Genomic DNA, 27,930 nt, shown 5'->3' on the forward strand with positions numbered 1-27,930 from the left:
TCTCACCTGTGGATGTATACGTTTTTTGTTTTGCTTTTCTTTTACTTTTTTTTGGCTTGTATACTTTCTTCTTTCCCAGGATGAAGTACATTTATTATTTTTTTTTACTATGGTTTTATTCCCATTTCTCTTAACTGTGTTATTGTGGAGGCGGCACTGTGGATGACTGGTTAGAGCGTCTGACTCACAGTTCAATTGCAATGCAATTCATTAAGTGGGTTCACTGTAGTCAGAATTTAGGACCATATTTTGTTTTTTGTTGATGTGGCTGCTGTTGTTGTATAATGGGTATTCAATACAAAAGCCAATTTTGTGAGCAAAGAGGAAAATGTCAATCATTAAACTTAAAAATGAAAACAAATGCTACACTAAAATCTCACTATAATCTTAAAACAAGAGTTAAATATGTAATTATTCAAATGTATTGTTCCTGTTTAGCTTATTTCTGTTGTCTTCTAATATCTGCTGTATCATTTTGTTGTTGGTAATAAAGTTTTAGTGACGACTGACGTCAAAGGGCCGTGGACGACTGGTTAGCACATCTACCTCACAATTCTGAGGACAGGGGTTCAAATTCCGGCCCCGCCTGTGTGGAGTTTGCATGTTCTCCCCGTGCCTGGGTGGGTTTTCTCCGGGCACTCCGGTTTCCTTCCACATCCCAAAAACATGCGTGGTCGGTTGATTGAAGACTCTACATTGCCCGTAGGTGTGAATGTGAGTGCGAATTGTTGTTTGTTTCTATGTGACCTGCGATTGGCTGGCGACCGGTTCAGGGTGTACCCCACCTCCTGCCCGAATATAGCTGGAATAGGCTCCAGCACCCCGCGACCCCAGTGAGGATAAGCGGTAAAGTAAATGGATGGATGGATGACGTCAAAGGGTACCCGGAAAATGTCAGGTGTATTACCGGAAATTCAGACGCGTTATTAGGATTCCCACAAAGTTTCTAGGCATGACACGCCCTTCTGCAACATGATTGGCTTTTGCGTCGCAGGAAGGGCAGGCTACGCCGCTGTAACGAGATGACCATCCCAAACATGCATCACATTTGTATGAAATAAAAACAAAGAAGTTTGTTATGGTTAGGTTTGGGCCTAGCGTTTGGGTTTATTGTGGTTTAGGATGGGTTCAGGTTAGGATTGGGGTGGGTTAGGGTTAATGGGAATCATTGAAGCCGCCACATCTTTTCCCATCTGGGAGCAGTAGGGCGTGTTCCACAGGGATACAAGAGCCAATCATAGTGCAGCGGTGCGTGTCCTAAAGCCAGTAATATTGGAGCAGGGCGTGTTCTGCCTAGAAAGTATGTGGGAGTACCATTAACCAAACAGAAACAGTCTAGGATGCTTTGAGTGTTTTGTTGTTTGTTCCAAACAGTCAGTTTACCATTAGTCGTCAATGTACTGCTTCGATTTGAGACAACAAGACTAACTTTAACACTATTCAACTGGACGTTTTATTACAAATAACCAACATTTTCTTCGTTCAATCCGGCACGACGCTTGCTAACATTAGCCTACCATTTGCAGCAGATTTGCTAGCGAGATTTAGTTTGTGTTAGCGTTCTTCCAGCTAGTCTCATATTTACTTCTTTTCTCTTGAAAGATACCCTAACCTGGAAATAATGGCTGTTGTCAACGAAGGCGCCCTAAAGAAAATGCTGAAGGTAAACCTGCAAATAACATGTAAAGGCGCTTGCTGAGTATATCGTAACTTGTTAGCTAACATTACCGAAACGTAACAAAACAGTACAGTAGTTTTATCATTTCCTGGTATTGTACATTCCATGTTTAACAAAAGTATAAATTTTCCGATGTGTTAAGATTATTTAACATGACCATTTAACACATTAAAATAATGTTCTTAGTTCCTGTTAGGCATGTTCTCCCTAAGCCACGGTGTACGGAACTAGTGTGCAGTTGGTGAAAGGCTACGCTACACTTCCAGCGTCTTTTACATGCAAAACATGCCTAGCTTTTGTTAAGCAAAGATTAAACGCTGTAGGTAGTACAGATGATACCAAAATGAGTAACGTGTCAACCCTTTCTTCCATGGTGGAGGCGTTTCTATTGTTATTAAAATACGAGAATACATTCTATGTCATCACTGCTCTCCTGTGTTGTCATATTCCAGCAATACAAATACAGGGACCTGACTGTTCGTGAAATCACTAATGTCATCTCTCAGTACAAAGACTTGAAGCCCGTAATGGATGGCTATGGTAATCCAATTTTCTTATCAATTCTTAATTTCAGTGGAACCCCTTGGGTTGAACACAATCTGTTCCGTGACAGTCTCCGATGTCCTATGTTGTCTGAATTTCGGAACAATGTTTCCAGATGGGCGGCACAGTGAATGACTGTTTAGAGCGTCTGCCTCACAGTTCTGAGGACTGGGGTTCAATCCTCGGTCCCGCCTGTGTGGAGTTTGCATGTTCTCCCCGTGCCTGCATGGGTTTTCTCCGGGCCCTTCTTTCTGCATTAATTTTGGAATTGTCATACAAATGTGAAAGGAAATTGACCCCTGTGAAAGTCCAAAGTATAAATTGTACGACCTGAGTGATGTTCACTTTTAGCGGTTCAGCTTCATTCTTGGGTGACTTGTCTGATGAATTTATCTTTCCTCATTGGCTGTACTTGCATTTCAGTGTTCAACGATGGCTCTACAAGGGAGCTGATGAGTTTAACAGGAACAGTCCCTGTAAGCTACAGAGGTAAATATTATTTTTGGTTTTGAACATCAGTGTTGAAAATACAACCCTAATTCCAATGAAGTTGGGACATTGTGTTAAACATAAATAAAAACAGAATACAATGATTTGCAAATGATGTTCGACCTATATTTAATTGACTACACTACAATGAAAAGATATTTAATGTTGAAACTGATAAACTTTGTTTTTAGCAAATAATCATTGACTTAGAATTTTATGGCTGCAACATCCAATAAACGTTTGGGAACTGAGGACACTAATTGTTGAAGCTTTGTAGGTGGAATTCTTTCCCATTCTTGCTTGATGTACACCTTCAGCTGTTCAACAGTCCGGGCTCTCCGTTGTCGTATTTTACGCTTCATAATGCGCCACACATTGTCAATGGGAGACAGGTCTGGACTGCAGACAGGCCAGTCTAGTACCCACACTCTTTTACTACGAAGCCACGCTGTTGTAACACGTGCAGAATGTGGTTTGGCATTGTCTTGCTGAAATAAGCAGGGGCGTCCATGAAAAGACGTTCCTCGGATGGCAGCATATGTTTCTCCAAAACCTGTATGTACCTTTCAGCATTAATGGTGCCTTCACAGATGTGTAAGTTACCCATACCATTGGCACTACCACAGCCCCATACCATCACAGATGCTGGTTTTTGAACTTTGTGTCCATAACAGTCCAGATGGTTCTTTTCCTCTTTGGCCCCGGAGCACACAACGTCCACAATTTGAAATGTGGACTCGTCTGACCACAGAACACTTTTCCACTTTTCATCAGTCCATCTTAGATAACTTCAGGCCCAGAGAAGCTGGCGGCGTTTCTGAGTGTTGTTGATAAATTGCAGCCCAAAAATTCTAAGTTAATGATTATTTGCTAAAAACAATAGTTTAGCAGTTTGAACATTAAATATCTTGTCTTTGTAGTGTCTTCAATTAAATGTAGGTTGAACATGATTTGCAAATCATTGTATTTTGTTTTTATTTGTTTAACACGGTCGCAACTTCATTGGAATTGGGGTTGTTTGATTAATTATTCTGTTAAGTAATTTGAAGATTATCATATGCTCCCAGTCACTTAAACTAGCCAAGATATCCTAAAACTGACACTGTGTCAATATGCTGAGTCTGGTTGGAATGGCCACTTCAACCTGTGTCCAACGCACGAAGAATTTTGAATATCAGTGATGGGTTCCGGAGAAATTGAGTGTTGTTGTTTTGGGGAAAAAAATGGCCTTTTTAGGGAATGTTTTGGTGTGATATTGCCGATTGGAAAATCTGGTGAAAAAACACCTTCAAATTGCAGTTAAACAGTATAGCTTCATTATTTCTCAACATATCTGCTCGAACCTCTCGTTTCGTCTACTACCCGTTCTCCCATTGGCTGACTCGTTTCAGTTGAAAATATCAACCAATAAGCTCGTAGGAGCCAAAATTATGAGGGATTCTCCAAGTCGACGCATTAAAATTACCGTGAGGTTTTAAACGACGTCAACTTTCCTTAAAACCTGATTTAAATAGCACAAATGGAACTTTATTTGTGGGAAGAGCAGTGTGGACCGTAGAACAGCTCATGTTTGTTAGTAATAAATTATTTTTTCGCCCCCTACATTGTTATGGAGGACTTCAGATGTGTTTGAAGTGCTCATTCCATGTCTTTTTTAGAAAATTCCACGAAGATGGCTACCACTTGTCACGTTGCTACTTAAACATTTGTAAACTTCATACTGGTGCACTGCATGTTATAAATGAGAAAAGTGGCTTTATGTTTATCATTTGAGGGAGATGGTAGATATGCCTGCACTTGGTAATGTGTGTTTCCTCCTAGGCAACGTCTACAACATCCCAGTGTGTCTTTGGTTGCTGGACACGTACCCGTTTAACCCACCAATTTGTTTTGTTAAACCTACCAACACCATGATGATCAAAACTGGTAAACATATCGATGCCAATGGAAAAATCTACCTACCCTATCTACATGAGTGGAAGCATGTAAGTCTGTTAGCAATAGAGGCCACACTACACTTTTGTTGTGCTGTGTGTACATTCAAAAAAATGAACTTAAAAGATTTTAGCAAATAGCTGCAATATAACAAAGAGTGAACAATTTAAGGCGGTCTAAATACTTTCCTTACCCACTATATTGAACAACTTGTGAATGTTTTCAATAGCCGTAAATGCCTACAATTGAAATAAAACAAATTCTTTGGCGCTCACTTGACATATGTACCTGATTTCTACGAAATTTAATGCATACAACAATGTCTACAATGACCTATGGGGTCCCTCAAGGGTCAGTTCTTGGACCCCTCCTGTTCAGCCTGTATATGCTACCCTTGGGTGAAATTCTTCAGAACTTTAATTTTGACTATCATAGCTATGCAGGTGACAGTTATAGCTAGCAGTGTCTCCAGATGACTACAGTTCAATTGAGGTGTTGAGTCCCTGTCTAAAACGGATAAATATGAGTCAAAATTTTCTTCAATTAAACCACAACAAAACTGAGAATTGTTTTTGGCAATAACGGAAAGAGGATTGCTGTTGGTAAATACCTGGAGTTACTCTCTTTAAAAATCAAAGACCAAGCACGAAACCTTGTTCCGATAGATTCCAACCTGACTTTCAACAGTCATATCAAATCAATTACTAAAACTGCCTTCTACCAGCTGAAGAACCTATCCAGAGCGATGGCTTGCATGTGTCAAACAGACCAGGAGAAGCTCATCCATGCGTTTATCTCCAGTAGACTTGACTATTGTAATGGTCTTCTGACTGGACTCCCTAAAAAGAGCATTAAACAGCTGCAGCTCATTTAGAATGCTGCCGCTCGGATTCTGACCAGAACAAAGAGGTCAGAGCATATTATTCCAATTCTAAAGTCTTTACACTGGCTTACAGTCAGCTTTAGAATATATTTTAAAGTTCTGCTACTGGTCTATAAATCACTAAAGGGAGCACAGAGTCCAAAGCAAACATGGTGAAGCAGCATTTAGCTATTATGCTGGGCACAAATGGAATAAGTTGTAAACAGAAGTGACGTCAGCCCCAAGTGTGCATGTTTTTAAGTTCAGGTTATAAACTCTTCTTTTTTTCCCCCCATGCTTTTTAGAGCATTTCCACTTTTAAATGATATTTCTTGCACTGTACGCTGTTTTAATTGTATATAGTTTTTTTTCTCTGTTTTAAATCTTTATAAGCTGTTTTTTCTTTGTTTTTAAATGCTTTTAATCATGTAAAGCACATTGGGTTACCTTGTGTATGAAATGTGCTATATAAATTTGCTTTGCTTAGCTTTACAACTATTATTCCAAATGCCTTTTTTAATGAGAAAAGTCACAAATTTCCAACACCTTTTCTATACCCTCCAAGGTTTATAATTGTATTTAATTTGAAAATGATACATTTGTAATAAAACTGTAGAAAAAATACATTATGAATTGCATTACAAATTGCCTAATGATAATCCATGTTATTTTATAGTCCAGTTTAGCACAACACCAGACAAACCATGTTGTTCCGAATAACACGTTTCCACAAATCTCTTGCACAGAAATCTGTATTAATACGGAAACTATTTCTATAACTTTGACCTGCCAGTGGTAGTCTTACTCCATTAAGCAAAATTACACAAAGTAGGCAGTACAGTCTTTGGCTGTAGTTTGATACACACAAAGAACTGAGATAGAGTAATTGGTTGTGTAAATACACATTAACTGGATACGTGTAATAGAAACATCTTTTTAATGATGGTTTAGATAAGCAGTGTTGCCTTCACACAGGACAATATAGACATTTGTCATTTGAAATAGTCCAACTAAGGAAGTAAACTTGTGTGTTTTAAATTGAGTTATAAATGTCATGCAGCCAGGAGCTCCTCAGGAGCCTCCAAAAAATATTTTTGATTGTCTAAAATCAAGACATTTAATCACCGTTTAAATCTTAAATTTGTGGTCTTAATAAGCGTTAAATTGGATTCATTCTACCTGCAGAGACCCTGTTTATTGACTTGATGTTACTATTGGGTTGGTTGTTGTTGTTATTAAATTCTGCAAAATGTGAGATTGTTTTTCTTTGTTTTCCAGCCTCAGTCAGAACTCTATGGTCTCATTCAGGTGATGATTGTGGTTTTCGGAGAGGAGCCGCCAGTGTTTTCTCGCCCTACCACACAAGCCCCTTACCAAGCTTTCCAAGCTGCTGGACCTCCTAATGGTAAGTGGTGGTTTTTTTGTCTCGGAATCACCCAGTTTAACACCAGGTGGAGCTCATTCCCCATAGCAGACCACCATGGAGAAGTAGATGATGTGATTGTGTGTACTCTTCCTCTTGCGTCAGCTTCTTACGTACCTGCCATGCCTGCAGTTTCACCTTATGGGCCAAGTCCTAATGCAGGGTAAGATGTTTCACAATCATGTGACTACGCTAGTTTTGTTTGACAAATGTGCTCTGCCACCAAAGCAATTTTATTACTTCACACCTTCAGTCTTGTATGTTGCATCCAAAAGTACAAAATGTCTGAATATAGTGATTACATTTTAGTTGTATTTCCTTTGCAGAGGCTATCCAGGTTACCAGTATCCAGGTGGAAACTCTTACCCAGCTACTTCTGGTCCAACACACTACCCCACCCAGAGTCCCGTGTCCACAGTGGGTATGTGTTACGTCTAACATCTCCCATCTTGACACACGATTATAATTGTCAAATACAACAAACTGACCTCAGCCTCAATATTTTGGTGTGACAATGGTGTTGCAATGCTTGAAAGTACCGAGGGTACTCTGTTAGTGACTCTACTAAAATGCACGTTTTAAGGTTACAGACGCCGTCCATTGACGTAATGACTATTTGCTAAATGCCAGAATAATAAGAGAACTCACTTTTTTACCCAGGGCCATGGAGGTTTGGATTTTTTCCTCCCTTAATAATAATAAAACCCTTCATTTAAAAACTGCATTTTGTGTTTACTTGTGTTGTCTTTGACTAATATCTAAATTTGTTTGATGATGGGAAATTTTTAAGTGTGACAAACATGCAAAAAATTAAGAAATCAGGAATGGGGCAAACACTTCACTGAAGAAAGTAATGAAAAATTGTCAAAGAATCCTCCTCTCATTATTCTGGCATTTAGCAAATACAAGTAAATGTGGTAATCCTAATCCGCAACAAACAGTAAAAGTATAGTCTGATTTAGGCATTGGACGGTATTAAATTCAGAGTACGATAACCTTGAGCAAAAATAGCACTATTTAAATTACAGCTCTAAAATCTATTTTGAAAAATGTGGGTAAATAAAAACTTGATTTTATATTTACACCAAATATAGAATATTTGGGACATGAATAAACATGTTACATGTCAAGTTTAAATAAATAAATAAGCACATTAAGTAAGTAAATAAAATATGAGCACGGGCGACACGGTGGATGACTTGTTAGCACATCTGCCTCACAGTTCTTCAAACCCGTCCTCACCTGTGTGGAGTTTTCGCCGGGTACTCTGGTTTCCTCCCACATTCCAAAAGCATGCATGGTAAGCAAAGCAAAGCAAATTTATTTATATAGTGCATTTCATACACAAGGTAACTCAATGTGCTTTACATGATTAAAAGCATTTTTTTAAAAAAAAGAGAAGAAAAAACAGCGTATAAACATTTAAAACTAAGGGGAAAAAATGAGTTAATTAAAACAGCGTACAGTGCAAGAAATATCATTTAAAAGTGGAAATGCTCTAAAAAGCATGAGAATAAAGAAGAGTGTTTAACCTGGACTTAAAACCATTCACACTTGGGGCTGACGTCACTTCTGTTGGCAACTTATTCCATTTGTGTGCAGCATAATAGCTAAATGCTGCTTCACCATATTTGCTTTGGATTCTGTGCTCCACTATTGCACCTGAGTCTGTCGATCTCAGAGCCCTACTGGGTTTATATTCCATTAGCATTTCTTTCATGTATTCAGGACCTAAACCATTTAGTGATTTATAGACCAGTAGCAGAACTTTAAAATCTATTCTAAAACTGACTGGGAGCCATTGTAAAGACTTTAGAATTGCAGTAATATGCTCTGACTTCTTTGTTTTGGTCAGAACCTGAGCTGCAGTATTTTGAATGAGCTGCAGCTGTTTAATGTTCTTTTGGGGGAGTCCAGTCAGAAGACCATTACAATAGTCAAGTCTACTTGAGATAAAAGCATGGATGAGCTTCTCCTGGTCTGCTTGGCACATGCAAGCCTTCACTCTGGATATGTTCTTCAAATGGTAGAAGTCAGTTTTAGTAATTGATTTGATATGACTGTTGAAAGTCACGTCGGAATCTATCAGTACACCAAGGTTTTGGACTTGGTCTTTGGTTTTTAAAGAGAGTCACTCCAGATATTTACTAACAGCAATCCTCTTTTCTTGATTGCCAAAAACAATTCTCAATTTTGTTGTGGTTTAATTAAAGAAAATTTTGTCTTATCCAGATATCCGTTTTAGACGGTGACACAACACCTCAATTGAACTGTAGTCATCTGGAGACACTGCTAGATATAACTGTGTGTCATCTGCATAGCTATGATAGAAAAAATTAAAGTTATGAAGAATTTGACCCAAGGGTAGCATATACAGGCTGAACAGGAGGGGTCCAAGAACTGACCCTTGAGGGACCCCAGAGGTCATTACGTTTTGATGAGATTGAACACTTCCAATGGTTACAAAATAACTAATTTCCTCCAGGTAGGACCTGAACCATTTAAGGACTGTTCCATTTAGCCCTCCCCACGTTTCCAACCTGTTCAGCCCCACTGAGATCCAACAAGACCAGAATTGACACCTTTCAGTATTCAACCTTATATCATTTAGCACTTTAATAAGAGCAGATTCTGTACTGTGATGAGTTCAGAAACCTGATTTGTAATTTGTCAAGAAGTCCAGTTCAGTTCAAGATATTGCTGAGTTGTTTAAAAATATTTGTCTCAACAATCTTGGCAATGAAAGGGAGACTTGAGATTGGTTATAGCTTGCTAACATGGAAGCGTCCAGCGTTTTTTTTTTTTTTTTAAATAAAAGGTTTAATGGCAGCTACATTGAGCTTTAGGAAACTGAAGTGAGCAATTGATTATTTGCTGCAAATCAACTAGCACAGACTTCGCAATAGCTTTGAAAAAGTCAGATGGTATTGAGTCAAGACAGCTCGTTGATGGTTTCGGTTGCTGAACCGTTTTCTGTAAAGTTTTTTGGTCAACTGTATCAAATTCTGACACGGTAGAGTTTTTCCTGGGTGGCTTCAGATGTACTATCATTTTATCATTTTGATGATTTGTGCTGAAAAGTGTCGCTGTCTAGCCCTGACTAACTCTTGGTTGAAATTACAAAGGCTTTGCCGGTAGAGGTCATTGTCAATTTGGAGTTTAGTTTTTCTCCACTTACGTTCTGCTTTCCTACATTTTGATTGAGAGGTCTTTACCATCATTGTGCTCCTCCCCCTGTTCTCAGAGGCCTCAAGATTGTCTTAGTTTTAATAGGAGCGACAGCATTCCTGACATTTGAGATTTTCTAAGTAAAATTATCCAAAAGATCATCAACTGTCTCAGCATTCAGTTTCTGGCACAGCTATGGTCTCCATAAACTTAGTTGCGGTACTCTCATTTATGTACCTTTTCTTAATAGACATAGAGGTTGTCTGAACTTTTGGGGAGAATCTGTAATTCAAAGAATAAACAAAAATGGTCAGAAATAGCCATGTCCTTAATGTCAACTGATAGAATTTCAACATCCTTAGAGATGCCCAGGTCTAAGATGTGATGTCGAGTGTGGGTTGGACTCTTATGTTGAGAGAGGTAAAATGTGTCCAGTATAGCAGAGTTCTTTAGATTTTTTTATTTTTTTTTCCCCCATTTTATTGTCAACATGAATGTTAGTCTCCCATTATGAAAAAAAAATGTTGGCAGCCAATAACTTAACCCCTTGTCTATTTAGACAGAAACCGTCTGCCTTGTAAAGATGTCTGCGTTCCCCCCAAAAAAATGCAAAAATTGTGAATGAAACTCTAGGATAGGGCAGTCCACACTTTTTTGAGCCACTTATTTATTTGACTGAGCCTACTGAAACGTTCATCACCAAATCGTACCATTGGGAGAGGTCCACGTATGAAAACCTCAGCATCCAAACATTGCATCTTTGTTAGATCAATTAAATCTCTCTTCCATACCTCTGATTGCTGCTTGATAACATCCAGGGCCCCTCTGTGTATAATGACAGATTTCACACTTGGGTGCTCATTACAAACATGCAAATCAGTCGCCTTTCGGCAAAATTTGCTGTTTTGAACTCAAAATAGGCCATGTACGTAAATTGTATATATCCGATGAGGGTCGACGCCGTCGCTGACGTCATAGGCTGTTTTGTACTCCTTGAACGCTGGCAGCTTGATCCATTCCACACATCCACCATCCACACACAGATGTAATTGTGAATATTACTCTGGGGCGGACTAATGTTCGGCTTGAGGTTCCGCCTGTGCGCTCGAAGTCACAGGAGTTGACGAGACCAGAAAAAAACTTACGCCGCTTCTGCTGTTGATAAGTCACGGTACTTATACTCTGTTACAATGATCTTAATGTCACTTGCTACTTTTATCATTTAATTGCTTATTTATCAACTATTTAGTGCGCGAGACTCCGACTTCCACATCGGGCGCTGTCAATCCAATTTAAGGGCTAGTGACATTTAAGTCTAGTTCACAAATCAAACGACACAAGAAAGTCATGAATGACCTCACACAACGTCTTCCATTGGGCTTCTCGGACATAAGTATTCACACTAGATATGCCTGCCCCGCTGATCGTCGTGCGTACGTCCCGGCAATGTTGGGAAGGTCGTCGTTACCATAAAGGCAACAGCGCGCTACTTTTGTTTACATTTAGACAAAGAAAAAAAACAGCTTTCATGTATTGTAGCATTTGTCTGTCACCGTCTGCCCAAACGTGGATATTTCAGCTCACTTATAATTTAAGAAAACATCGTTCAGTAAATTGCAGGTTTTGTAGTTTTGATTGCATGCACACACACAGCAACATCATAATTTGTATATTCACATTTTATATATATATATATTTTTTTTTTAAATTGATGTTCATGCTGTGGTAAAAGAAATCAGAAGTTACTCACTATTTACTCAGTACTTGAGTAATTTCACTGTGTACTTTTTACTGTTACTCAAGTAATTTTTTGGAGGACTACTATTTACTTTTACTTGAGTCACATTATTTTCAAGTAACAGTACTCTTACTTATGGACAAGGTTTGGCTACTCTACCCACCTCTGGAGCTGACATCCTCTATTGCTACTCTTACATTTAAGCAACATTTTTGCTCATCAGATCAGCCAGTGTGGTATTTGTTGCCCTGGTTCTGGTCCCAAATGGAACCGCAAAGCATACATAACATCGGCGACGAGTTGATTCAGTGTTACATTTTGTATTAAATAGGAAACAAGGCTACAATTATCTAATTAGTTTACCAATGTTAATGTTAAATGCATTCAGCGACGGAGCGCTCTTAAGGATTATGTCACAACACAGAATGAACTAACTTCAAATTCAGAAATGGCCAATAAAAACAGAAAAATATTGTACTTAATATTTTCCTGGAGGATGCATTTGGGATTAGCCTTTGAAGTTGGTAAAAGTGAAAAATCAAATGAAACAGACAATGTTTTTCATCAATTCTTTCCAGAATTAGAGTGCTTAAAGAGGAGAATGCAGCCCTATGGGGGGCACAAGTCAGTGCAAACTGCAGGCCGGTCCCAAGCCCGGATAAATGCAGAGGGTTGCGTCAGGAAGGGCGTCCGGCTTAAAACCTTGCCAAACAAATATGAGCGTTCATCCAAAGAATTCCATAGCGGATCGGTCGTGGCCCGGGTTAACAACGTACGCCACCGGTGCCGTCAACCTGCGGGGCGCCGTTGGAAATTCAGCTACTGTGGGTCGAAGACAAAGAAGAAGAAGAGGTGGAAAGCGGGTTCTTCGGCAGAAAGAGAAGAGGAAAACACAGAGCCGAGAACTGAATGTGGGGACTATGACAGGAAAATCTCTGGAGTTGGTTGACATGATGATTAGGAGAAAGGTTGATATATTGTGTGTCCAGGAGACCAGGTGGAAAGGCAGTAAGGCTAGAAGTTTAGGGACAAGTTTAAATTATTTTACCATGGTGTAGATGGGAAGAGAAATGGAGTCGGGGTTATTTTAAAAGAAGAGTTGGCAAAGAATGTCTTGGAGGTGAAAAGAGTATCAGATCGAGTGATGAGGCTGAAATTTGAAATTGATGGTGTTATGTCTAATGTGATTAGTGGCTATGCCCCACAGGTAGGATGTGACCTAGAGGTGAAAGATAAATTCTGGAAGAAGCTAGACGAAGTAGTTCTGAGCATCCCAGACAGAGAGAGAGTCGTAATTGGTGCAGATTGTAATGGACTTGTTGGTGAAAGTAATAGGGGTGATGAAGAAGTGATGGATAAGTACGGCCGTCATCCAGGAAAGGAACTTGGAGGGACAGATGGTGGTAGACTTTGCAACAAGGATGCAAATGGCTGTAGTGAAGACTTTTTTCCAGAAGAGGCACGAACATAGGGTGACCTACAAGAGCGGAGGTAGAAGCACACAGGTGGATTACATCTTGTGCAGACGATGTAATCTGAAGGAGGTTACCAACTGTAAGGTAGTGGTAGGGGAGAGTGTGGCTACACAGCATAGTATGGTGGTGTGTAAAATGACTCTGGTGGTGGGGAGGAAAATTAGGAAGACAAAGGCAGAGCAGAGAACCATGTGGTGGAAGCTGAGACAGGACGAGTGTTGTGCAGCTTTTTGGGAAGAGGTGAGACAGCCTCTCGGTGGGCGGGAGGAGCTTCCAGAAGACTGGACCACTGCAGCCAAGGTGATCAGAGAGGCAGGCAGGAGAGCACTTGGTGTATCTTCTGGCAGGAAAGGAGAGAAGGAGACTTGGTGGTGGACCTCACGGTACAGGAAATCATACAAGGAAAAAGGTTAGCTTAGAAGAAGTGGGACACTGAGAGGACCGAGGAGAGGCGAAAGGAATAGATTGAGATGCGACAGGGCAAAGGTAGAGGTGGCAAAGGCCAAACAAGAGGCATAGGATGACATGTATGGCAGGTTGGACACTAAAGAAGGAGAAAATGATCTATACAGGCTGGCCAGACAGAGGGATAGAGATGGGAAGGATGTGCAGCAGGTTAGGGTGATTAAGGATAGAGATGGAAATATGTTGACTGGTGCCAGCAGTGTGCTAGCTAGATGGAAAGAATACTTCGAGGAGTTGATGAATGAGGAAAATGAGAGAGAAGGGAGAGTAGAAGAGGCAAGTGTGGTGGACCAGGAAGTGGCAATGATTAGTAAGGGGGAAGTTAGAACGGCATTAAAGAGAATGAAAAATGGAAAGGCAGTTGGTCCTGATGACATTCCTGTGGAGGTATGGAAGCATCTAGGAGAGGTGGCTGTGGAGTTTTTGACCAGCTTGTTCAATAGAATTCTAGTGTGTGAGAAGATGCCTGAGCAATGGAGGAAAAGTGTACTGGTGCCCATTTTTAAGAACAAAGGTGATGTGCAGAGCTGTGGCAACTATAGATGAATAAAGTTGATGAGCCACACAATGAAGTTATGGGAAAGAGTAGTGGAGGCTAGACTCAGGACAGAAGTGAGTATTTGCGAGCAACAGTATGGTTTCATGCCTAGAAAGAGTACCACAGATGCATTATTTGCCTTGAGGGTGTTGATGGAAAAGTACAGAGAAGGTCAGAAGGAGCTACATTGTGTCTGCAGATCTAGAGAAAGCCTATGACAGAGTACCCTGAGAGGAACTGTGGTACTGCATGTGGAAGTCTGGAGTGGCAGAGAAGTATGTTAGAATAATACAGGACCTGTACGAGGGCAGCAGAACAGCGGTGAGGTGTGCTGTAGGTGTGACAGACGAATTTAAGGTGGACGTGGGACTGCATCAGTGATCAGCCCTGAGCCCCTTCCTTTTTGCAGTGGTGATGGATAGGCTAGCAGATGAGGTTAGACTGGAATCCCCATGGACCATTATGTTTGTAGATGACATTGTGATCTGCAGTGAAAGCAGGGAGCAGTTGGAGGAACAGTTAGAACGATGAAGGCATGCACTGGAAATAAGAGGAATGAAGATTAGCCGAAGTAAAACAGAATATATGTGCATGAATGAGAGGGGTGGTGGGGGAAGAGTGAGGCTACAGGGAGAAGAGATAGCAAGGGTGGAGGACTTTAAATACTTGGGGTCAACCGTCCAGAGCAATGGTGAGTGTGGTCAGGAAGTGAAGAAACGGGTCCAAGCAGGTTGGAATGGGTGGAGGAAGGTGTCAGGTGTGTTGTGTGACAGAAGAGTCTCTGCTAGGATGAAGCGCAAAGTTTATAAAACAGTGGTGAGGCCACCCATGATGTACGGATTAGAGACAGTGGCACTGAAGAGACAACAGGAAGCAGAGCTGGAGTTGGCGGAAATGAAGATGTTGAGGTTCGCTCTTGGAGTGACCAGGTTGGATAAAATAAGAAATGAGCTCATCAGAGAGACAGCCAAGGTTCGATGTTTTGGAGACAAAGTTAGAGAGAGCAGACTTAAATGGTGTGGACACGTCCAGAGGAGAAATAGTGAGTATATTGGTAGAAGGATGATGAGGATGGAGCTGCCAGGCAAAAGAGCTAGAGGAAGACCAAAGAGAAGGTTGATGGATGTCGTGAGGGAAGACATGATGGCAGTTGGTCTTCGAGAGGAGGATGCAGGAGATAGGCTTACATGGAAAAGGATGATGCGCTGTGGCGACCCCTAACGGGACAAGCCGAAAGGAAAAGAAGAAGAAGAGTGCTTAAAGAGGAGGAAACTATTCATGTGACACAGGTTGAAGCTGGCATCAGGTGGAGGTAGAGTGCCTGGCTCAAGTTGGAGGCCAGAACAAAAAAGCAAAATAAATGAGGCACATTTAATTTTCATCTTAAATTTGTACATCAACATGTACTTGAGTGGTATAAATAAGTTAAATAAGAATTTTTTTTTTTTTTTTTTGCCCTATTGTACGCTTTTGTCTTCCAGATTGCTTAATTTATGTTAAAATTTAAAAAGAATCTCAGCGGGGGCTCGGGGGATCGCCCCCATACCCCACCAAAAATTTTTTTTTTGGTCACCTTTTTCATGCCTTTGGTGTTTGCATGTGTGTCATTAGTGATCTCCAGGATTTTGTTTAGAGATATCAGATACCATGTCATTGGTAAAACACAGTAGTTTGGTGTTCTTCTCACTGCAAAAACATTTCACATCCTTGACAGGTCCATCACCAACTATTAATGTTTGGATTGCCATTTTTTTCTTGTATGATTTAGTTTCATACCTTTCAGTCGTGGTGGGGGATGAGCATTCTTGGCTAGGGTCTTGTAAAAGTGGCTCAAATCTATTGTAAGTCCGATGTCAATGTTTTGTATTGACTCGCGTCTTTTCTTGCCCTTCGCTGTAGCGAACATCCACGGCCGCTCTCTCGGGGTTAAAAAAACCACGCAACGCAGGCCAGCCGGATTCCTCGGTAATCTGCTGGTGTTGTGTCCTTCGTTTTAGATTTTGTCCCGTGTCTTTGGCCTTTGCTCCCATTAAATTCCAGGGAGAACTGCTGGATGTTCCATTACAGTTTTTACAGTCCACCTCCGTCCTCTTTGTTGAGCTAGGTGGCTGTCTGTTAGCACGTTTCTGCTCACCATTTTGAGACATTGGTAGAATCTTTTCATTCCCTGACTGTCCATTTACATCCACATATGATTCAAGACGGTGGATTTTCGTTTCCAGGACCACCATCTTCCTGAGCAGTTTGTGATAGTCTTCAGTGGAAAAGGGAGGCATCTTGTTGCTAATAGCAGGATTGTGCTAATTAGCAGACCACGCTCACGCAATCGTAAGGGGGTATGGTAGGTTAATTGAAGACTCTAAATTGTCCGTATGTGTGAATGTGAGTGTGAAAGGTTGTCTATTTGTGACCTGCGATTGGCTGTTGACCAGTTTTGGGTGTACTGTCAGCTGAGATAGGCGCCGGCACACCTGCAATGCTAATGAGGATAAGCGGTTCGGAAAATGGATGGAAAATTGCTGAAATATTAACACTTATTAAATCCCGGTATGTCCCATCAGTCGTGAGTTATTTTTAGACCAGACCTGCGGGCTATTAGTGTGGTCCTTGGGGGCTACCCGGTGCTTGCAGGCCCCATGTTGGAGATCACTGCTCTTACATAGTGCTCCAAAAAATATATATAAAATACAAAAACAAATGTATTTACAATAACAAAATTAACTATTTTAGGCTTTTAACTTTTTTCTACTAAACAAATTTTAAGTGAAAAAAGAATCACTACAAAACAGAAGAATATATAAATTAAATGCTGTATAACCAAAATAATAAAACAAATCAGCATCCTGATAACTCTTGTTCAAAAACACCAGGTGCCTCAAGCTTTGAGGAGCTGATCCGGTTTCTTCAGCCCTGTTTTGGAGAACATTCTCTGAGAAAGTTGCTGCGATGCACAGTCATTGCTTGAGCAAGTTAGTCATGGTTCCATTAGATGCACTGGCACCTTTTTTTTTTTTTTTCTGAAATTTTGTTGTCAAAATTTAATTGTATCCTACGGTCCAGATTTTCCTGCTGCTGTCACTCATTTCTTTATCAGTGCGTTCGTCTCACGTCTTGTAACCATGATGTTTATGTTCTCAACGAGTATCACTCAGGTGGAAATATTTTAAGTTAACGCCCTGTTGGGCACGTCCAAGCAGAGGAATTGACCAGGAGGTCACTCTTTCAGACACTACCTAAAGTAAAGTTTTTATTTAAAATAAATGAATAAATAAAGCAACAGTGCAATATAAGTCAATAAATGGCAGTTACAGAAGGTACACACTTGACTTGGCGAAGCTCGTTTTCCTGCTTCCTCCACTTGCGAACCATGGATGCGTTGATCTTGAATTATTTCGCGGCTGCTCGATTCCCATGTTCCTCCATGTAACGGATAGTTTGCAGTTTAAACTGTGCTTCGTAAGCGTGTCTTCGTAGGTGCCGTTTTCGACTGCGGTCAAGCCAGTCCCCACTCGTAAATTAGCAGTAAAGCCAGCCGCCCCTAATTTTGTTCATTGTAGGCATTACGGAAATAGGTCGCCAACTTGCAGCGAAAGCCACCTTCAAAATAAAAGCTTCCCAATAATACGGACATCAGTGCTCTTCGGTTAAGGAATGCAACCAGTAAAGTTAATTTGAATCTTGAGATACATTAGAAAATGTAGTTTATTTGATATCTTAGGAAAAATAAATGGTAAATGCACTGCACTTATATAGTACTTTATCTACATCATCACAGTGCCCGAAGCGCTTTACAAAGCCTCACATTCACACACACATTCATAAACCAATGGGCGACTGATGCCATGCAAGGCGCTGCCAGGCCCACTAGGAGCAAATTAGGGTTCGGCATCTTGCCCAAGGACATTTCAACATGCAGACAGTCGTAGCAGGGATTCGAACATTTTCTACCTATTGAGCCAAAGCCACCCCAACACAATCCCATTGGTATCGCAAAACAAGTCCAGATCTGTGTGACAGACCACCAAGGACTCCACTAAAAGAGGTTTGATGAAGATCTGATATTGTATTTCAAAATAAAATTCTCCGAAAACTAATAAACTACATTTTTTAATGCATCTCAAGATTCAAATTAACCTTGCTGGTTGCATTCTTTAACCGAAGCGCATTGACGGCCGTATTATTGGGAAACTTTTATTTTGAGGGTGGCTTTCGCCGCGAGTTGGTGACTTATTACCGTAATGTCTAGTATGAACAAAATTAGGGGCGGCTGGCTTGATTGTTACTTTACGAGTGGAGGCTGGCTTGACCGGCGATATATACCTACTGGGCGCGTGCCTTTAACGTCCTCCTTCACGCGCACCCTTCCCCCTTTACGTCCACATACTTTCCTCAGTCACGTCCGCCTTCCTCTAGATAAGCAGCGTGCCGGCAGGAAATGCTCCCAGTCAGTCAAGCGTAGCGCTCATCACACAACAACATTTTATAGATTTTGGAACTCGGTGCACACATAATGCGCACCGCATTATAAGGCGCCCCCGTCCATTTTGGAGAAAATTTACGAATTTTAAGTGCACCTTATCGTCGTGAAAATACGGTAACGAAGAAATCTTTGTGAAGATTTTTTTTTATAGGTTGGCAACTCTGGCTATCCAGTCGTGTTATCTTTCCAAACCCAAGGATGTGTTTTTTATATAGTGTATGTAAACTTTTAACTGTAAATATCTGCTTTAATTCTGACTTAGTTTCAGTGTATTAGGAGGTGCCCTAGGAACATAAACTGAGGACCTTTTGTATGGTCTCTTCAGAATAAACACAATGTACTCCAGCTGCATGACTCTGCCATCAACCATTTACATTACTCAAACTTTTTGACACAGCTATAGATTTTTGAATTTGTGTCCATGTAACTATGCAGTTAAGTCCCCACAAATTACAGGGGATATGGAGCGATTTCTGCTGTGAATAGCGAAAAGACATGAGTAATTGTTTGGAATTGCATGTGTTAATTTTTTTAAACCTTAATGAACCACAAACTATCACAAAACACTCATTTCAAACTCAACTTACATTATTCTTAAAAATAAACAGATGCAAATGATTTAAAAAAAAAAAAATAAAGACAATGGAAGTGTGTATGTATAAAACCCAATTCCAATTAAGTTGGGACATTGTGTAAGATGTAAATAAAAACAGAATATGATTTGCAAATCGTTTTCAACCTATATTAAATTCACGACAGATATTTAATGTTCAAACTGATGAATGCTGTTTTTTCGTTTTTTGTTTGTTTTTTTCGCAACTATTCTCTCCTTTTGAATTAGATACCTGCAACACAAAGGTGACAAAATACTGGGAAAGTTCAGTAATGCTAAAAAAAAGCACACCTTTGGCACGTTCCACAGTTGAATTGGAAATAGGTGAGTGTCATGATTGGGTATAAAAAGAGCATCCCCGATGAGGCTCAGTTGTTCACTACAAGGATGGGGCAAGGTTCGCTACTTTAACTGCGTGAGCAAATAGTCCAACAGTCTAAGAACATTTCTTAACGTACAATTGCAAAGTGAAAGCACTATAACACCACCACCCAGAAATGACTGGACCGGAGCTCATCTGGAAGGGACTGACGCAAAGTGAAAATGTTTGCTGCGGTCTGATGAGTCTACATTTCCAGTTGTTTTTGGAAACCATGGTTTTCATGTCCTCGGCACAGAGGATAAACAACATTGATATTATCAGCGCAAAGTTCAAAAGCCATCATATGTGATGGTATGGAGGTGTGTTATTGCCCTTGGCATGGGTAACTTGCACATCTGAAGGCACCATTAATGCTGAAAGGTAAATACAGGTTTTGAAGCAACATATGCTGCCATCCAAGCAACGTCTTTTTCAAGGACGTCCCTGCTTATTTATGCAAGAAAATGCAAAACCACATTCTGCACATGTTACAACAGCGTGGCTTTGTAGTAAAAGAGTGTGGGTACTAGACTGGCCTGTCTGCAGTCCAGACCTGTCTCCCATTGAAAATGCGAGGCGCATTATGAAGCGAAAAATACGATAACTGAGACCACGGACTGTTGAGCAACTGAGGTTGTACATCAAGGAATAATGGGAAAGAATTCCACCTGCAAAGCTCCGACAATTAGTATCTTCAGTTTCCAAATGCTTGTTGACGGTTGGTGGGAGGAAATGTGATGTAACACAGTGGTAAACATGCCCCTCTCCCAGCTTTTTTAGAACATGTTGCAGGCATCAAATTCAAAATGAGTGAATATTTGCAAAAAAACAATAGTTTATCAGTTTCAACTTTAAATGTCCCATTTGTGGTGTATTCAATTGAATATAGGTTGCAAAGGTTGTATGTTTTTGTTTACGTTGTATACAACGTTACAACTTCATTGGAATTGGGGTTTGTACGTGAGGTGAAGACTCCCCAAAACTTCCACTAACAACCCAGGTTAAACTTGGCTTCTACCCGACATACAAAGATGCTCGTCTCTCAGCCGAGATGTATCACTTTATTACACTTATTTGAAACCAATTAATACTTTTAGCCTTATCTTGGGGTATCTAAGAGCCTTATAGAAAGAGCACACAAAACGCGACTTGGGGAATTTTCCCGTGAATAGCTGAGACAAGGGTTCACAGAAAAAAAATTGCAAATATAAATTTGTGAATAGCAACTGAGTGGACGATGTTTCACTGTACAGTAAAAAAAAAAAAAGAAAAAACTCAATCATACTCTGATATATTCCAGTACAGCATCTAAATATTTATAGTGAAGGCAATCAGATGAAATTGAGCTTCTCAAGCTTTCTGTGAGGTTAACTGCAAATTCAGCCATATGACCTTTTTACTGAAACCCTCTCACCCTGAGCTGACTTTGGTGGCATGCTGAACTGACAGCAAAAGGTCATCTGATGTAACTAAAGTTGGGAGCATTAAATGCCAACAGGACGTAACGTATGGGCCTAGAGACTAAGAAAGAGAGTCCTCTCTAGTTATGTGCTATATTTGGGGCTGTAACAGTAACTCTCCACAAAGACTGACCTATGATCAGCTGTTTGGTAGCAGTAGTGAAACGCCAGTGAACTCTCTGCCATCTTTTGGTGGTTTCCTATATTTAGTAGTGGAGGTGAAAAAATAATGTTATGCTGATTCAAGACTGAACTGTACATGCTGTAGGGTTGACTCTGAAGACATGTACAGTGCCTTGAAAAAGTCCATAATACCCCTTAAACCGTGTCGCATTTTGTATGTATTTTGTTGAGCTCTTATGTGATTGACCAAGACAAAGCACATAATTGTGAAGTGGAACAAAAATGACATGGTTTTCAACATTTTATTGATTCTATTTATTTCAAACAACAAAAAATGAAAATAAGATTTAAAAAATGGAACAAACAAACAAAAAACAAAGGTCGGAGCAGACAAAAGTTCACATACTTGAAAGGGGGTAAGAGGAAGTATAAACTTATCAAGTCCTACTCCTTATCCTTATGTTTATTTATATTTATATATATATATATATATATATATATATATATGCAGATTCAATGCACAATATATTTTATAAATAGATATAGATGGTCAATGCGCATATGTTCATATTTCAGCGGGTGTTCTAGATTTGTATACTTTGTGAAGATGATGATTTTTTTTTTTAACTGTTATATTGGCTGTTCTGTGCTTCTCCACTTATTCCACAGTTTAACTCCATAAATACTGATACAAAAGCTCTTTTTGGATGTGCATGTGTAGCGGAGATTAACATTTAGATGCCCCCTTAATTTATAATCCCCCTCCCTTTCAGTAAATATTGCTTGTATATTTTATAATATCCTATTATTTCTAGCTTTGTCGATTGTTTGGGCAGTTTTTAATTCAATCAGATCAAGAAATGTAAATTTATTAGTGTGCTCATAAAGTTTAAATATGTATTATTCTGATGTCTTGTTTTTTAAGAATGCCCGACGGTTGTAAAGCGTTTTTTTTATGTTTCCCTAGATCTCCAAACCGAAATTCAAATATGGTAATATTAATGAGTTGTATAGAATATGAAGTGGTTTATTATTCACGAAGTAATCTGGTTTGGATGAGACTGAAATGCTTCTAGATTGTTTGGTTTGTATGTATTTTGAGGTTTCCAGCTAATTCGATCATCAATAATTACCCCTAGAAATTTGTTTTCATATACTCTAAATTTACACCCTCTATCTGTATCTTCATCTGTTCAGATTTTTTACAGTTTCCAAATGTCATGATTTTGGTTTAATTTAGGTTTAACGCTAACATATTCCCATCAAACCATTTTTTTTAAATGTAGTAATCTCCACGATCAATGTGGACAGAAGCGGCTGTGAATTATCCCCGGAAATCAGAATGTTTGTTTCATCAGCAAAAAGGATATATTTCAAAGATTTTGATACATTGCAAATGTATCAGTGTAAAACTAATCAATGTGGTTGGATGGTTGGTGGTGGTCAGAGGGGCTGTAGGTGCAGAATGGTAGCCACGCTTCCGTCAGACTGTCCTAGGGCAGCTGTGGCTACACAAGTAGCTTACAACCACCAGGGTGTGACTGAGGAGTGAATGAATAAAGCATGAAATTGTAAAGTGTCTTTGAGTGCCCAGAAATGCTTTGTATTAGTGTAATGCATTATTATTATTATGTTAAATAAAATTGGTCCCAGCGCTGTCCCCTGTAGGACACCACACACGATGTCCAAACATTCTGACTTATATCCATCATCACAAACTGTCTTCTCTCCAAATAGCTCCTTACCCAATTCAAAACTACCCCTGAATCCCATATTTTTATGTTATGTATTGGTCAACATTTTAAGCAAGTATAAATCTGAAAAGTGTGGTGTGCATTTGTATTCATCCCCCTTTACTTTGATAGCCCTAAATAGTATCCAGTGCAGTCAACTGCCTTCAGAAGTCCCCTAAGTCCACCTGTGTGTAATTTACTATCAGTATAAATACAGCTATTCTTTGAATGCCTCAGTGGTTCTTTAGGGAGCACGAGTGCACAGCAACATCGTGAAGACAAAGGACCTCACCAGATAAGTCAGAAATACATTTCTGGAGAAGTTTAAAACCCATTTAGGTTATTAAAAAAAGTATCCCAATCTTTGAACATCTCAAGGAGCAATGTTCTGTCCATCATCCAAAAATGGAAAAAATATGGCACAACTGCAAACCTACCAAGACATGGCCGTTCACATAAATTGACAGAGCGAGCAAGAGAATCAGCCAAATGGTCACTCCGGAGGAGCTGCAGAAATCCACAGCTCAGATGGGAGAATCTGTCCACAGGACAACTATATGTACATTGCGCACTCTACAAATTTGGCCATTATGGAAGAGTGCCAAGAAGAAAGCCATTGTTGAAAGAAAAGCATAAGAAGTCCCGTTTGCAGTTTTCCACAAGCCATGTAAGGGACACCGCAAACGTGAAAGAAGGTGCTTTGGTCAAATGAAACCAAACTTGAATTTTTTTGGCCTAAATGCAAAGAGCTGTGTGTTGCAGAAAACTAACCGCTCATCACCCTGAGCACACGATCCCACAGATTTGCTGAGCAGGGACAGTGAAGCTGATCAGAGTTGATGGGAAGATGAATGGAGCTAAATACAGGGCAATCCTGGAAGAAAACCTGTTGGAGGGTTCAAAAGACTTGAGACTGGGAAGGAGATTCATCTTCCAGGAAGACAATGACCCTAATCATAAAGCCTGAGCTACAATGGAATGATTAAATATTATTCATGTGTTGGAATGTCATTCATCGATCCATTTTCTGTATCGCTTATCCTCACTAAGGTCACGGACGTGCTGGAGCCTATCCCAGCTATCTTCGGACGAGAAGGGGGGTACACCCTGAACTGGTTGCCAGCCATTCGCAGAGCACATAGAAACAAACAGCCATTCGCATTCACACCTACGGGCAGTTTAGATCTTTCAATCAACCTTCCCTGCATGTCTTTGGGATGTGGGTGGAAAAAACCCGCAGGAATGGGGAGAACATGCAAAGGCGGGGCCTGGATTTGAACTCCGGCCCTCAGAATCGTGAGGCAGATGTGCTAACCAGTCGTCCATCTGTGTTAGAATGGCCCAATCAAAATCAAGCCCTAAATTAAATTGCGCATCTGTGGCAGGACTTGAAAATTGCTACCCACAGACGCTCTCCATCCAATCTGGCTGAGCTTGACCTATTTTGCAAAGAAAAATGGGCAAAGGTTTCAGTATCTAGATGTGCAAAGCTGGAAGAGACATACCCCATAAGACTTTCGGCTGTAATTGCTGTGTGGAGTTTGCATGTTCTCCCCGTGCGTGCGTGGGTTTTCTCTGGTTACTTCGGTTTCCTCCCACATCCCAAAAACATGCATTGTAGGTTAATTGAAGACTTTAATTTGCCTGTAGGTGTGAATGTCAGTGCAAATGGTTGTTTTTTTCCTCTGTGCCCTGCGATTGGCTGGCGACCAGTTCAGGGTGTACCCCGCCTCTCGCCCGAAGTCAGCTGGGATCGCCTCCAGCAGGCCAGCGACCCTAGTGAGGATAAGCCGTAAGGAAAATGAATGAATTAATGGTTAAGTCAAATGTATATATTCGTTTTGGATTCATTTTTGTTGGACAAAGCTACTTGGACTCCACGTGTCTCAGTTGCTTCTGATGTGTTCCTTTTCTCTTTTCTTAATGTTCTTTTACGACTGTCATTCATTCTAAAATAAAGCCCAATAAAAATGCTAAATATTGTCAGTTAAAAATTTGAAATGTCTAGTGAGGTGCACTGATATCACGCACTGTGTTGACTTTTAAGGCAAATGTTTGCTGAAAATGGAACTCCAAATCAAAAAAGGGAGGTGCAGGAGCACGTATGGATTAACAGTGACGGACTCAAAACAAGTGTCACCTTGTCTAGGCTCCAATAGAGATGGCACCATTGGCGAGGACACGATCCGTGCGTCGCTGATCTCAGCTGTTAGTGACAAGCTTCGCTGGAGGATGAAGGAGGAAATGGACAGGGCTCAGGCTGAGTTGGATGCCCTCAAGCGAACAGAAGAAGACCTCAAGAAGGGCCATCAGAAACTTGAGGACATGATCTCAAGATTGGACCAGGAAGTGGTAATGTTTTTTTGTTTTTATTAATATAGTGTTCCCCTGCTTTGTCGCGGTTCATTGTTCACGCTCCCGCTATATTATACAGATTTTGTTTTGGTTTAATCTATTTGTCTGTTGCGGAGATCCCTGCTACATTGCGTATATCTGTTGCCTATAGCGATTTATTATTATTATTATTATTATTATTTTTATACGGTATACTTACTGTCATGCCCCTGGATGTCGTGAAGGAGACCCACAGTCGCCGATGCACTTTCAGCTGTTTTTTCAGCGTCTTCTAAAGGGACAGGATGGGAAGCAAACCCCCCCTCATTGAGTTGGTGAAAGACATTTTCTCACAGGAATAACATTTTGGATGTTCGATACCACTTTTTGTCAGATGGTTACCAGTAAGTACTCACCGATAAGGATACCGAGCACACATACCACTAATGCATTTGATGCATAAAATTTCAATTAACACAATGACAGATAATTGTGAACAAAGACATTTCTTTCGTTCTGACTCACATGATGATTCACCGATGTCAAACTGCGGCAGTGAAGCGCCAACTACTGGTGAATAGGAATTACTGGATTTCAGATTTATTTTATTTATTTTTTTGGCTTGCCTCAAGTGTCTGTGTCTGCTGTCAGCAGCGTTCACGAGTACCCGATGCCTTGAAATAAGGCTATCAGCGCGATACTATTTAGCAAAACATAATGGCTAACGTCAGCTCCACAGTAGGCTATCGAGTTCTCTGTTAAAAGAGCAGTTAATCAGAGCAACGGAAAAGTCGATCAATTAGCCAGTCCTTCAATGACCATTTTAATTTGTACCGCATGTCCTCATACAACATTCTTTTTCTCAAATTATGGCGGTAGAGAAGAAGGCTGAAATCATCATTCAAGCCATTTACCCTCTTTTCATAGTAGCTCTGCCTTGGTCAAATGACATGTAAGGATTAGTTTCCTAGTGGTGCCATCGGACAACGCTCAGCCTTTAGCCACTGGATGACTGTAACTATGTGTGATATCATGATGAAAAGGTCTCCTGTCTCTGGCAGATTTTCACCTATTGCGGGTGGGTCTGGAATCTATCTGCTGTGATGAACGGGGGTTCACTGTACTGTTATTGTGTCCTATCCTTGCCCATGGTTTTGACTTGACATCCAAATATTGTTGGGGCAGGGCGATGTGGACAGGAAGATCGAGTTGCTAAAGCGCAATGACGAGGAGCTGAGCGAGGCCCTGGAGAAGATGGAGAACCAGTCGGAGAACAATGACATTGACAATATCATTGTGCCGACGGCTCCCCTGTACAAACAGATCCTGAATCTGTACGCTGAGGAAAATGCCATTGAGGACACCATCTTCTACCTGGGAGAGGCCCTCCGCAGGGGGGTCATAGATCTGGAGGTTTTTCTCAAGGTGGCCATTTCAACACTAAGAAATACTGACTCGCACTCCACAATGTTAGGCATCTCTTATCGGTGTTGATTAATTTCCTCTTTTGTTGCAGCACGTACGCCTTCTGTCCAGAAAGCAGTTTCAGCTCCGTGCCCTCATGCAGAAAGCCCGTAAGACCGCCGGCCTCAGCGACCTCTACTAAGCGTCACTAACAGAAAGCAGACATATTTTCAAGCCCTCTGGTTCTCTTTCTTCTCCCTGTGTTGTATCCCATCTTTACTTGTGACCTGCATCAAACCAAATGCTTCAGAGATTTTCCGAGCACATGCACACACGTCACCATTATGTGTGCTGTGGCTATCTATTAGCCAGGCTGCCTTGTTTGTTGAGTAAGCACAAAATGTCGTGAGCTCGTGGTTAAGAGACACCCTACATCATGAAAAGGTTAAGCTCTGCTATAAATACCCAAAGTGGTTAACCTTAAGAAGACCCTTGATTTAGTGCTGCATGCAGCCTGAACCACATTGAGAAATATTCTTTTTTAATTATGGCTATATTTTAATCCATGAAACTGTTGTTTTTCATTGTCATGTTTGGACTCTGCCCACTTTCATTGTACATGTCAGCTGCTCAGGTTAGCCCTCCAGTTTGACTGTTTGGCTGCATTAACAAATCATGTACAGTAGCTCTTCTACCCTGTGCAGTCTCTCTTGATGACATTTTTACCAAGGTATTTTCATTTTTGCTGTCTACTTTGTGATTTCTGGTGAGAAGTTCGTTCTTTGTATAAACCTTTCTTGTAAAAGTTTTTGAGTGTTATAGGGTACAAAAGATACTAATCAAATGTTAAGTTATGACAACACCATATAATTTAGCCTTCTACTAAATGCACTTTGAAATGTATCATATATCTGCTGATATTTTTGGTTTCCAATTAAACCCTGGCTCATCTTTTGTATCTGTAGATTTATGTAAATCTGTTCAAATAATTAAAAAAAATTGATTTGATGGCTTAACTCAAATTTTTATTTGGGGTAAATGTCAACAATTCTGCTTTTATATGCACTGCAATGGATTAAAAAAAAGTTTAAATAATACCTGTCACTAT

At 40.3% G+C, this 27,930-nt stretch overlaps 2 protein-coding genes across 2 annotated transcripts in view; both read left to right on the forward strand.

Moving 5' to 3' along the window:
- zgc:123278 (uncharacterized protein LOC641569 homolog) overlaps positions 1 to 1,190 on the forward strand; it is a 7,483-nt gene extending 6,293 nt beyond the window's left edge. Inside the window, exon 6 of the mRNA XM_061772952.1 lies at positions 1 to 1,190. This exon is cut by the window's left edge and continues 3,402 nt beyond it. The gene's annotated coding sequence lies outside the window, so the exon portion shown is untranslated.
- A 131-nt stretch (positions 1,191 to 1,321) lies between these two features.
- Positions 1,322 to 27,838, forward strand: tsg101a (tumor susceptibility 101a). Its single transcript, XM_061772950.1, has 10 exons — positions 1,322 to 1,663; positions 2,131 to 2,218; positions 2,645 to 2,710; positions 4,532 to 4,695; positions 6,786 to 6,912; positions 7,036 to 7,093; positions 7,257 to 7,351; positions 25,234 to 25,436; positions 26,604 to 26,843; positions 26,935 to 27,838. Exons 1-10 carry the CDS (start codon positions 1,622 to 1,624, stop codon positions 27,022 to 27,024), a joined length of 1,173 nt encoding a protein of 390 aa, XP_061628934.1. The 5' UTR covers positions 1,322 to 1,621; the 3' UTR covers positions 27,025 to 27,838.
- Positions 27,839 to 27,930: the final 92 nt, after the last annotated feature.

Source organism: Phyllopteryx taeniolatus, chromosome 5 (assembly GCF_024500385.1).
Source record: "Phyllopteryx taeniolatus isolate TA_2022b chromosome 5, UOR_Ptae_1.2, whole genome shotgun sequence".
NCBI lineage: Eukaryota > Metazoa > Chordata > Actinopteri > Syngnathiformes > Syngnathidae > Phyllopteryx > Phyllopteryx taeniolatus.

Bases quoted from the DNA above. Each gene is read 5' to 3' on its own strand.
- tsg101a (XM_061772950.1), top strand. From the start codon at position 1,622: ATGGCTGTTGTCAACGAAGGCGCCCTAAAGAAAATGCTGAAG. The intron at 1,664-2,130 runs GTAAACCTGCAA...GTCATATTCCAG, and splicing joins CCCTAAAGAAAATGCTGAAG to CAATACAAATACAGGGACCT. The intron at 7,094-7,256 runs GTAAGATGTTTC...TTTCCTTTGCAG, and splicing joins GGGCCAAGTCCTAATGCAGG to AGGCTATCCAGGTTACCAGT.